Source organism: Saccopteryx leptura, chromosome 3 (genome assembly GCF_036850995.1).
Source record: "Saccopteryx leptura isolate mSacLep1 chromosome 3, mSacLep1_pri_phased_curated, whole genome shotgun sequence".
Classification (NCBI taxonomy): Eukaryota; Metazoa; Chordata; class Mammalia; order Chiroptera; family Emballonuridae; genus Saccopteryx; species Saccopteryx leptura.
The window spans coordinates 314252148-314264999 of record NC_089505.1 but is presented as its reverse complement, the minus strand read 5'-3'; the positions used below and the strand labels follow the sequence as shown (position 1 = coordinate 314264999).

At 36.1% G+C, this 12852-nt stretch overlaps 1 protein-coding gene across 1 annotated transcript in view; it reads left to right on the top strand.

Moving 5' to 3' along the window:
- The window catches only part of RAB2A (RAB2A, member RAS oncogene family), a 93027-nt gene that overhangs the window by 49682 nt on the left and 30493 nt on the right, over positions 1 to 12852 (top strand). Inside the window, exons 4-5 of the mRNA XM_066378999.1 lie at positions 6206 to 6288; positions 6689 to 6781. Of these exons, the coding sequence (XP_066235096.1) occupies positions 6206 to 6288; positions 6689 to 6781 (176 nt within the window). The remainder of the gene's footprint in view (positions 1 to 6205; positions 6289 to 6688; positions 6782 to 12852) is intronic.

Below are 12852 nucleotides of genomic sequence, written 5' to 3'. Positions count from 1 at the left end.
CCTGGCGAGGGATCGAACCCTGGGACTCCCGCACGCCAGGCCGATGCTCTACCACTGAGCCAACTGGCCAGGGCCAGTATGGATTTTTTAATGATGTTAATTCTTTGTATTCATGAACATGGTATATGCTTCCACTTATTTGTATCTTCTTCAGTTTCTTTGGTGTCTTAAAATTTTCTGAGTATAGGTCTTTTACATTCTTGATTAAATTTATCCCTAGGTATTTTATTTTAATTTTTTTAAGTAATTGTGAATGGTATTGTTTTTCTTAGTTTCCCTTTCTGATAGTTTATTTTTGGTGTATAAAAATGCAACTGATTTCTGGATATTTATTTTGTATCCTACTGCTTTACTGACTTGAAAGTTCTAGTGGAATCTTTAAGGTTCTCTTTATACAGTATCATGTCATCTGCCATGCTATATAATTTTTAATGGCAATTTCTTTTCTGGAGCACAGACTATGATTTAAGTGACTATTTTCTCTATACTGGCATTTTAGATGCATAAAAGAGAAGTGTATTATATACAGTGGATGTCTTAACGTATCAGTTCTCGAATTTTTTGGTCTCAAAATCCCTTTATACAGTTAAAAGTTAGTGAGGACCCTAGAGAATTTTTGCTAATGTGGCTTATAATTATCAATATTTACCATATTACAAACTAAAACTGAAACTTATTAAATATTCATTAATTAATTCACTTAAAAATAACCATAATACATTTATATGTTGGGATAAACAATAGAACTTTTATAGAAATTAACTGTTTTTGCAGATCCAAAAATAACACTATTTTTTAGTGAGAAGAGTTTCATTTTGTTATATTTAGAAAAATCTCTTTATTTCCTTCTTCTGCATTGAGTCTTATGTGTATTGTTTAGTTGAAGTATATGAAGAAAATACAACTTTACACTAATAGATAGTTGGGAAATGGGGGGACTTCATGGACTCTTAAAAATGCTTGGACATCCAGGAATCTTAGGATCACACTTTGAGGAAAACTGCTTTGGGGCAATTAACACTTAATTCTTCGAGGAACCCTTGTTCATACTTCCTCTAGGGGGGTAGTCTTTTTTTCCTCTGTGTCTAAAAGGGATTTGTGGTGCCTCTGAAGACATCATGACCCCATCCCCAAAAGAATCCCTGGGCTTCTACATGGAGGATGCTAGAGGCCTGTTCCAAAATTTTAAGGAATGTTCAAAAAGAGCCTGTTAACTTAGTACTTTGGAAAGTTGTGTTTTTGAGTTTCTGCCTTCCAGCCTTTTCTCTTACTGTCATTGGTTTTCTTTCATACCTAATTACCAAAACTCTTTAATATATATATATATATATATATATATATATATATCTTTTTTTTTTTTTTTTTTTGTATTTTTCTGAAGCTGGAAACCGAGAGAGACAGTCAGACAGACTCCCGCATGCGCCCGACCAGGATCCACCCGGCATGCCCACCAGGGGCGATGCTCTGCCCCTCCGGGGCGTCGCTCTGCCACGACCGGAACCACTCTAGCGCCTGGGGCAGAGGCCAAGGAGCCATCCCCAGCGCCCGGGCTATCTTTGCTCCAATGGAGCCTTGGCTGCGGGAGGGGAAGAGAGAGACAGAGAGGATAGAGGGGGGGGGCGGGGGTGGAGAAGCAAATGGGCGCTTCTCCTATGTGCCCTGGCCGGGAATCGAACCCGGGTCCCCCGCACGCCAGGCCGACGCTCTACCGCTGAGCCAATGGGCCAGGGCCAATATATATTATTTGACACACATTAAGTTTGGGCCCACAGTCAATATATATCTGAGTGAAAGTTTCCCATATCATTGCTTTGTAGTGTGTCTCTGCATTGGATAGCAAGCTGCATTTTTAGCAAGGATCATGTCTATTCCTGGCTTAATACATTTACAAGACTATTCTAGAGTCCTTCAAAGAAAATTTTTCCAAATGTTATGGTTAATTTTATTAGCCTTAAGGAAATTATTTTTCCTCTAATTACTAAGTTTCAGTATCTTAGTATATTTTTTATCCATTGTATATTCATTCCATTTACAAAAATATTTATATTTACCATCTTTGTGTCACTTTTTTTCTTTTATGAGAAGTCAAATGTGTGCTATTCTCTGTCTCTGTCATGGTAAGCTAAGAAACAGAAGTTGCAACCAGTTCCTATGCGTTAACCGATGCAGAAGGCATAAGAAGTCCATTCTCACTCTTAGACCCTCATCTAGCCTTTACCCACCTCCTTTTTCTATTCTTGTCTTCTGATTTTTGTCACTTATTCAGTCACCTTCCTAGCATATCCAGATAAATTTTATTCTCCTCCCAAATTTGTAATATGGACTTTTTAAGTTCATATATCTGCTCAGTTTCCCTAAAAATATTTTTATTTTGGATTCACAGATATTTTTGGCATCAAATGAGAGTGAAACTATGTAAAAAATATCATGTGAAATATGTATGCTAAAACTATCTTTCTAGCAAAACAGGCATTTTCTAGGTCCTTTGTAAACTATGTCAGTTTATACCCAACATTTCACCCCTCAAAATGAATATTTTTATGTATCAGCAGAGTAGTATGGATGGATGACCAGGATTCAGTGGGACTAGGGAAAGAAATGGTCTGGAACCAAGCCCTGGGAAACAACCCTGCTCCCACCCCTAACCCAGTAGTTGAGGGGCTTTTGGAGGTTCAGCTGTTTTGCCTCCTTTTGCAGCTGTTCATCAACCTTTTCTTGAATAGCCACAGGGACAGAGAGCTATCTTAGACATTTCAGTCTACTCTGTTTACTTCCCACCTATGGTCTCTATTTTCTCTTAAATGGCAGCATTAAAAGAATCTGGAGTCTTCAACAACATCCTCTAAGTCTTATTTATAAGAGTAGAGTCTCAGTCTACTAGGAGACTCCCTTGAAAGGTCTAGAATTATAGTCCAGGTAGAATTTTTCTCCATCCTTGCTGTGAACCCTGCCACAGCATAAAAGTTACTTTGATTCTTACTAAATGCCACTGTTGTCTAAAACAGAAGTCTTGTTCCTGCATGTAGATTTCAATGCATTAAATTTTCAAGTTCCTCTGTGATAGCAGTTCTTGATCATTGTCTTAGATTTTTAGGTTGAGTCTGGTTAGTGAAGTACCTGAGATTTCAAGTTTGGGCACTGGACAACTTATTTGGCCCCTTAGAAATCCTTTTTTTTTTTTTCCTTTTTTCTTTTTCTTTTTTTGGTTCTAGGCTAGGTTTTGATAACTGGAATTGATAAATGACTAACAGGGAACATAAGAGGTGTTACTGTAATATTGATTTTTGCAGATCTTAATTTTCTAACTTTATTGTCTCTTTGAGATCAATCAAGATAAGATTTTAGTGCCTTCTATAAGTATACTTTAGTATTCTGTAAGTCTATTCCTCAAGAACTGAAGAGGAAAAAATGATAAGTATTTGATTTTATCTAATCAATAGTATTAGAATTAAATGATCATATGAAAGTGCCTTTGGGTTTGTTAGAAGAAAAGGTCAACTATGGGCTGTGGTAGAGGAGCTTGCTAGCTTTGTGAGAGAAGTAGGCCTTGAACTGGTTGTCAGAGGGCATAGAAATTGGATAGGAGAACAGAGAAAATGTTTTTTCAATCAAAAAGGTAAACAGATACAAAAGCAAGAATAATCAGAATATATGCCAGATATCAGACAAAACATTAGCGGCATGACCAAGACTTACTGACTAGGAAGATAAAATTCTGAGAAACAAATAGAGATCAAATTCCTGAGAGCTTCAGGGTATTTAGAGAGTTTTAAGCAGTAGCTTAGTGTGTGTAAAGTATGTTATAGAGGTAACAGGAGAGGAAGAATTAAGTTGCCAACCAGGTTACTACAGATTTATTATCAACAGAATGACTCATGTATGTGGGGAAGCCAATTTGGGCAAATATTTATCTGGCAATGCATAGAAGTACATTTTAAAGGTATAGAGCAAAGAATCAAGTTTATTTGATTTATTATGAAAAATGAAGGGCTTGAAGGCTCTTTTTTACACGTTTTATGACTCTGATTTTAATCACTAAAAATAGTTGCCCATTATCTCTCTAAGCGGATTTGCTCTGTTCTACTTTGTCGATATTTGGGTATCCTTGCTGATGTACAGAAATAAACAGCTACATTGTCCACTCTGGCTGGCCTCCAGGTATATCTGGTGTTGTTCACTTAGCCAGTCATTCTCACTTCATTAAATGCGTTTTTCTTTATACCTCTAGCTTGTATTAGGAATCCCTTAACTACAAAGAATTCTTCTGTATCCTGTTCAGTTTCAAGCTTCCTAAATCTCTTTAACCCAACATTTTATAGTGAAGAGGATCAAAAATAACATCTCTACTTCTTATGTTGATATTCTTTTTCATTTAAAACAGTATGGTCAATCACAATTTGGACAAGTTTAGATTACTTTGCTTGACCAGGTGGTAGCACAGTGGATAGACAATTGAACTGGGACACTGAGGACCCGGTTCAAAACCTGAGTTTGCCGGCTTGAGCATGGGGTCACTAGCTTGAGCGTGGGATCATAGACATGACGCCATGGTTTCTGGCTTGAGGCCAAAGATCACTGGCTTGAGCAAGTGTCACTGGCTCAGCTGGAGACTCCCCCCCCACTCCAGTCAAGGCACATTGGAGTTGCAATCAGTGAACAACTAAAGTGCCGCAACTACGAGTTGATGCTTCTCATCTCTCTCCTTTCCTCTCTTTTTCTCTCTCAAAACAACAAACAAAAAAAACTAGATTACTTTAATATGATCACGATAATTAATCATTTGTCTAGCTTTAGCTATAGTTTGTTTATAGTTGTTTAAACCATAATAAAACACTTATTTGAGCAAGATTTTTTTTAGGGCTACCAGTGTCATTAACAAACCCCAGAGTGGGATGATTTTTCTACAAGTCAGGTCTCAAGAATTTGGAAACTATTCTGAGAACGGATTTTTGCTTATTATATAAGTAGAGATTTTAAGATGCACAGCTACATTTGTAGTACTCACTTGGAATGTGTACTTTTTTATTGCATTTTTGTTTGATTTTTATAATGCTGGGCAAAATCCAGATTCAATGGACTCAGGATAAAGTGATGCATTATATGTTATTTCCATGTTGTAACATGTTTGTTCTTGGTAAAATAATTCAAGAGGAATGTGTGCTGCTGCTTTTCCTCAATCTAGATTTTATTTTTTACTTTTCTTCCCTAGTTTGTAACACTGAAATTTTAATTTTGTAGCGGCATCCCTATAGCAATGTATTTATTTTAACTTGTCCCACGGAATGTTCCAGCAAGTTTTAAAAGACTTCACCTTGCTTGAAAAGAAGTGATTAAAAATGAAAAAGTATATTTTGATAAGAACTGTCTCAATTTCAAACTCAAAGGCAATAGGCATATTCCTCACTAGCCTTTCTTAAAAAACAGGACATTAGTGCCACCAGTAAAAGAGAAACTAACTAATTTTGCATAATCTCTGGTCTGTTTTCACAAGTGGATATAAAGATGACTTTTACATCCTGTTGCCTTTTGACAGCATTATATATCAAATAGAGAGAAAATTGATTAAGTGTGGAGAAAAATTATATAAATTAAAGTCAGAACCATTTTCTGTTTTTCATAATAAAATGATTGCTCAAAGAATTCCATCTGATGACTGTTGAAAGCTCACTGCAGTTTATGATATAACTGATAAAATCTGCATCCTTGGCCTTCCGACAACCTTTACACCAGCAGATGGTGGGCGTAAAGATGTCATTCATCATTTATTTACAATGGACTTTATTTATTCTAGTGTCAACAGCTGCCCCAGGGAGTGGGTTATTGAATTCAAATGTGAGGCTCTGGGTTATTTGCTTCCTTTCAAATTTGTCTTCAGAGCTTAGTTGCTAGGAGTCCATTCTGTTCTCTAATAATGATTCATGTATTGTGAAGCCATTCAGTAAATTGGGTTGTCAGGGATTGCCAAAAAAGGTTTAGAGGTCTTATGGGGGGGGGGGGGGGGGGGGGTAGGGGAGGGATTGCATGTGCATCTGGTTGACTTGAGCAGTAGTGGTAGTATGTGACTTTTTCCTAAGATTGGTGAAGTTAGGTTCTTTTTTTCCTTATGTACTCATTCCCTACCTGCTCATATTCTACATATGAATAATAAGAAAATGACGAGGACAGTTTATTAAAGGAAACTCTCAACCTTTTTTTCCCCTCACAGGCAGGGCAAGAGTCCTTTCGTTCCATCACAAGGTCATATTACAGAGGTGCAGCAGGGGCTTTACTAGTATATGACATTACAAGGTGAGGACTTGGAAATTTTTCAGTTCTATGGTCAATGCAGAGAATTTTTCTAGGTAAATATGGTTACTAGTAATAAATATATATATTGTTTCGCCTTTATGCTTTGGTTCTTTGCCTTCAAAATTTGTGTGTCTTGAATTAAATTTAAAATTTTGCAACCAAATAATTTCCTTACATGAATAAGTACCCCCAAGTTGATCAATGTTGTAATATTATTTATGCGTTGGAATTGCTATTATCTTTAAATGTAACTATAATCAGGTTCTGTACTTGAAATCTGTTTTTGTTACATAAGTTGATGTGGTTAAAAAGTTATCTTTAATGGAATATATACTGTTCCATAATACACTGCTATGGGAAACCTTTTGACAATAGTAATCAAAGTATCATTCATGTTTAGGCGAGATACATTCAACCACTTGACAACCTGGTTAGAAGATGCCCGCCAGCACTCCAATTCCAACATGGTCATTATGCTTATTGGAAATAAAAGGTAAAAGGAATGACTTACGCTTTTTTTTTGCATTAATTATGAATACATTGCTAGCTATTTACGGTGATCACTGTTAAAATTTTTATCTTGTCCAAATGAAAAGTGCTTACATTTGTCCAATGTAAGTTATTTGTTTCTTAAATTATAAAATTTTGAAAACCTTAAGATATTTCATCTGATTTTTAAAATACAGATAATAAATTTTGTTGGAAATTATTATTACTTCAAATAGTTGTTGTTGAAAGGTATACTTTAAAGAGTAATCTGAAAGTTTAACTGATTAGTAATTTAAAATAAAGCCCGCTGGTTTATTTGGGAGATAAATTACTGTTAAATATTATCCGAATCATTTTTAAATACTTCCAGTAGAAATAAGTATCTGTCAGCACTCAGAAACATATTTTTCCCTTTTTCATGACTTAATGTATATTCTGTGAGTTAATACAATGCAGAGATTAATCCTGTATATTTCTACTTAAAATTTTGAAACTCTTTAAATACTGTTTAGTAGATATCACATTAGTACTTTTAAAATTATCTCTAAAGACTTATATTGGTGTCATTAATGTTGTTTTTTCAATCTAATTTTACTTTATATTTTCTAGGAAGCATTATCTGCAGTAAATATCTTTTATGTTCTACATTTAAAAGGATAGCATATGGGAAAACATGTTCCTTTCCATAGTTGCTATAAACATGCAAGAATATGGGGAAATTACCACTAATTTTAGTAGAAAATTACAGTGGTAAGAAATGAAATTAATATTTCTAAATTCATTCTTTAGGTTTATAAAATAGGGTTAAAAGAATGTTTTTGGAAAGGTAAATCATGACTCATAAAGAACACGTGAAAACTTATTTAACTTAATAATTAATAAGGGAACCAGTAAGATACTAGAGTTGATATAAAAAAGAACTCAGCACCACATATATAGTCAAATAAAGAATATTGAAATGAATTTACAAATGGATACAAAACTGAACAATATTTATAGGATGATAATTATATTTCACTGAGCGCAGTCAGCATTTCTAGGGACTACAGTTATTTACATTATCATCTATTTTCAAAAAGTCAATTTCTATCTTACAATCTTTGAAGATTTGTAGGATACAGTTATGTATCCTTGTATCCTACAAGTTCTTAGAAATTATTACACTAAACATTTATGTTAGGAAAAAGTTTCAAACAAGTAACCTAAACTTTCAATTTAAAACTAAAACTAGAACAGTAAGAGCAAATTAAACCTAAGGTAAGCAAAAAAGGAGATAATATGAAAACTAATGAAACCAAAAATTAGTTCTTGAGAAGATAGATAAAATAGATACTGATCATAAATAAAGAAGGCATATTGTCAATACCAGGAATAAAAGAGGTATACCACTACAGATTTTTCAGGTGTTATTCTTGTAAGGTATTTTCCCCGCCGAGAAAGAAAGAACGGCGTAGCCACGAAGTGTGGAATAGCAAAAGCTTTATTTAGTAGAGCGCATCCCAGATGAGGTTCTCTGGTCAGCAAGAGGGGCCAGAGAAGTCGCGCCACCTCCCGTTTGTGGGTAATTTAAGCGTGATAGAGTGGTAGGGTTGATAGGACGTGACAAAATTTCATTGGTTGACAGACAGTCGCTCTTTTTCAAAGGGCTCCTGGGAAGTTTCTTTTGGTGCGCATGGGTGTGGGCGGTTCCAGCCAAAGTTCCCTGGCCTGATTCCTCACGTGACCTTCCCCCATTGCCAACCGACCTCACAATACTTATAATACAAGAATATTGTAAAAAAAATAAATGGGTTGGGGAGATGTTGGTTAAAGGATACAAACTTGGACTTAGAGGATGAATGAGTTCTGGAGACCTAATGCACAGCGTTATGATTGTGGGACTAGTACTGTATTACACACTTCAGAGTTGCTAAGAGACTAGATCTTAAATCTTTTTACCACGGGATGAAATAATTGTGTGATGTGATGGAGGTGTTTACTAATGCTGTGTCGGTAATATACTGTTATGTAAATACCAAATCAACAAATGATATACCTTAAACTTACACAGTAGTATGTGTCAGTTATATCTCAATAAAGAATAAATGACCCCTAAATAATTTATTTAAAAACTTTTCTTTACAGCTGTTTGATTCCTCAATTCTCAATTACAATTACCCTGGTCTTCCTAAAATTCCTGTGTTAGATGACTACTTTCTCATCTTTAGAGTCTATCTTAAGTCCCCACCCAAAAGAACCCCATAAATAAATGGAGAGATAGACCTGTAGTCATGTATAGGAAAACTAAATTTTGTATGTGTGTGTATGTGTATGTGACAGAGACAGAGAGAGGGACAGAATGGGACAGACAGGAAGGAAGAGAGATGAGAAGCATCAATTCTTCATTGTGGCACCTTAGTTGTTTATTGATTGCTTTCTCATATGTGCCTTGATTGGGGGGGGGGGGCTACAGCAAATCAAGTGGTCCCTTGCTCAAGCCAGCAACCTTGGGCTCAAGCTGGTGAGCCTTGCTCAAACCATATGCGCCCGCACTCAAGCTAGTGACCTCAGGGTTTCGATCCTGGGTCCTCCGCATCCCAGTCCGATACTCTGTCCACTGCACCACCGCCTGATCAGATGAAACTAAATAGTTTTTAAGACGTCAGTTTTTTCCAAATTTATCTAAAGATTTACTGTAACTCCAATCAAAATTCATTCGAGTTATTTTTGAAAGGTAGAGATTGACGAGCTGATTTTAAAATTTATGTGACAGTATAACTCTGGCCAGATAGCTGTTGGTTGGATCATCAGCCCCAAGTGTAGAGGTCAAAGGTTTGATCCCCATTTAGGGTACCTACAGGAATGGAACGATGTTCCTATCTCTCTCTCTCTATCTCTATCCCTGTCCCTATCCCTTTCCCCTTCTCTCCCTTCCTCTCTGGCTAAAATAAATAAATTTTTAATTTAGATTAAAATAAAAATTGAAGGATTTACTGATTTCATTAATACTGATTTCAAGATTTATTATGTTATTATAATCAGTCTGATAATGGCACGCATAAACATAAGTCAGTGGAACAGAGCAAGAAGTCCAGAAGTAGATCCATATGTATTGGTCACCCAAATTTTTGACAAAGGTACTAAAGGCAGTTCAGTGGGGAAAGGGTAGTCTTTTCATCAAATGATGTTGGAACAACTGAACAGCCATGTACACACAAAAAAAGAACCTTAACTTTTGCCTCATACCATATATAAAATTTAACTGAAAGTATCTTAGACCTAAATGTAAGTGCTAAAAGTATTGACAATTTCTAGAAGAAAACAAGATTTTAATGTATTCAGTATTGTCAAGCATTTCTTAAATAGTACAGAAACATAAAAAGGGGGCACAAGGGATCAATAAATCATACCTCTACAAAATTTAACACTTGTTCTTTAAAAGACAGTTTCAAAAATGTAAAGGCAAGCTATAAATTAGGAGAAAATAAATATATGTAGAACATGTATCTGACAAAAAATTTGAATCTAGAAGAAATGTAGAATTCTTACAATCCATTAATAAAAAGACAACCTAGTTTTTTGTTTGTTTTCTTTAGTGGAAGAGACAGACAGGAAAGGAGAGAGATGAGAAGCATCAACTTGTAGTTGTATCACTTTAGTTGTTCATTGATTGCTTCTCATATGTGCCTAAACTGGGGCAGGGGGTGGGCTCCATCTGAGCCAGTGACCATGGGGTCATGTGTATGTTCCCACGCTCAAGCCAGCGACCTGTCCCCACCCCACCCCACCCCACCCCCCACCGTCCCACACACACACTGAAGCTGGCAACCTCGGTGTTTCTAACCTGGGTCCTCAGTGTCCTAGGTCCCTGGTCGGCAAACTGAGGCTCACGAGCCACATGCGGCTCTTCGGCCCTTGAGTGTGGCTCTTCCACAAAATACCACATGCGGGGGCTACCTCGATAAGGAATGTACCTACCTATATAGTTTAAGTTTAGAAAATTTGGATCTCAAAAGAAATTTCAATCGTTGTACTGTTGATATTTGGCTCTGTTGACTAATGAGTTTGCCGACCACTGTCCTAGGTCAACACTGTATCCACTGCTCCATCGCTTGATCAGGCAAGATAACCTAGTTTTTAAAAATGAGCGAAAGATTTGAACTAGCACTTCACTAAAGAAGATATACCAGATGGCTAATACAAAAATATTTAAAACTACTGAAGGGAATGCAGGTTAAAATCTCAATAATATACCATAGCACACTCACTGAAATGGCTAAAATTTAAAAGATTTAACATACCAAGTGTTAACAAAGGTGAGAGGAACTGAATCTCATAAAGGGCTGGTGGGACTACAGTGATACAATTTTGTAAAACAATTTGGTAATACCTTTAGAAAGTAAACATGCATCTGCCATACTACCTAGCCATTTCATACCTAGATTTTAACCCAAGATAAACATGCTTCATATGTCCACACAAAGAATTATACACAAGTTTTCATAGCAGCTTTATTTGTAACAGCCTAAAACTGAAAATAAGCCACATTTTAATTAACTGGTGAATAAATTGTGATATAGCCATATAATGAGTACCACTCAGTAATAAAGAGGAATGAGCTATTGATATATACAACAATGTGGATGAATCTCAAAATTATTATGCTGAGTGAAAAACAGACAGTAAAGAAGACATAGCATATGATCTCATTTATATAAAATCCTAGAATATAAAGAAGAATCTGTAGTGGCAGAAAGCAGATCGTTAGTTGCTTAGAGTACAGGGCAGGGGGAGGAAAAGGATGTATTACAATGAGGTAAGAGGAAATATTTTAGAGGCTGATACCTTCACAGGTATACATATATCAAACTCATCAAACTTTTATGTACATAACTTTTATGTCAGTTATGCTGTAAAAGTAAAATAGCAAATAGCAGTATATGTTATAGATTTGAATGTGAAAAGTTGTTTTAATGGAAGTCTAGATTTGCTGTTAAGAGAAAATACTTATAAGTACTATAAGCCTTTTACAATGGAAGTATTAACTTTTGATTACTTTGTAACTAGATGTATGTATTATCTTGGCTTTCACTCAAGGACTTTCTTGCTTACCCTTTTCTTATTTAAATCACTTCACTAAACCATTTAGGATGAAATATATGGAAATGAAGTTTTAATTTTTGTAATATGGAAGTATTCATACTATCTTTCAGTGAGGATATGTAAAATAAATTTAGATTTACATAAAATACTGCCAGTCTTACTGGGTACTCAATAAAAAGAATATTGTAAAAGACAACAAAAGTGCCCTGGCCAGTTGGCTCAGTGGTAGAGCATCGGCCTGGTGTGCAGGAGTCCCGGGTTCAATTCCCGGCCAGGGCACACAGGAGAAGCACCCATCTGCTTCTCCACCCCTCTCCCTCTCCTTCCTCTCTGTCTCTCTCTTCCCCTCCCGCAGCCAAGGCTCCATTGGAGCAAAGTTGGCCCGGGCGCTGGGGATGGCTCCATGGCCTCTGCCTCAGGCACTAGAATGGCTCTGGTCGCAACAGAGTGACGCCCCAGATGGGCAGAGCATTGCCTCGTGGTGGGCATGACGGGTGGATCCCGGTCGGGTGCATGCGGGAGTCTGTCTGACTGCCTCCCCATTTCCAACTTCAGAAAATACAAAAAAAAGGAAAAAGAAAAAGACAACAAAAGTGAAAGTGACATGGGAAAATGATCCAAGATTTAGTAAATTTAAAAAAGCAAATTACAGTGAATAGTGGGTGTGAGGGTATTTTGGTAGGGAAAAGCAAAATGAGTAATATAGAATTACATTCACCAAGATGTTAATTACTTGTGGAAAATAAAGTTATGAGTAGGTGTTTTTTGTATTTTTTCTTATTTGACCAAAGTTCTTAAATATAATTGATTATCAGAAAAGGTAATGATTAAAAATGTTTTAATGATACAGTATAGCACAGTGGTCTAGATGGAATCACTACATCAACTCTTCACAGAATTGATGCTTTACTTAACGCCTTTGTGCCTCAGCCTCCTGATCTGTCATGTGATTTAAATGAAATTTTAAATGACTATGTCACTGGAGAATTTCAA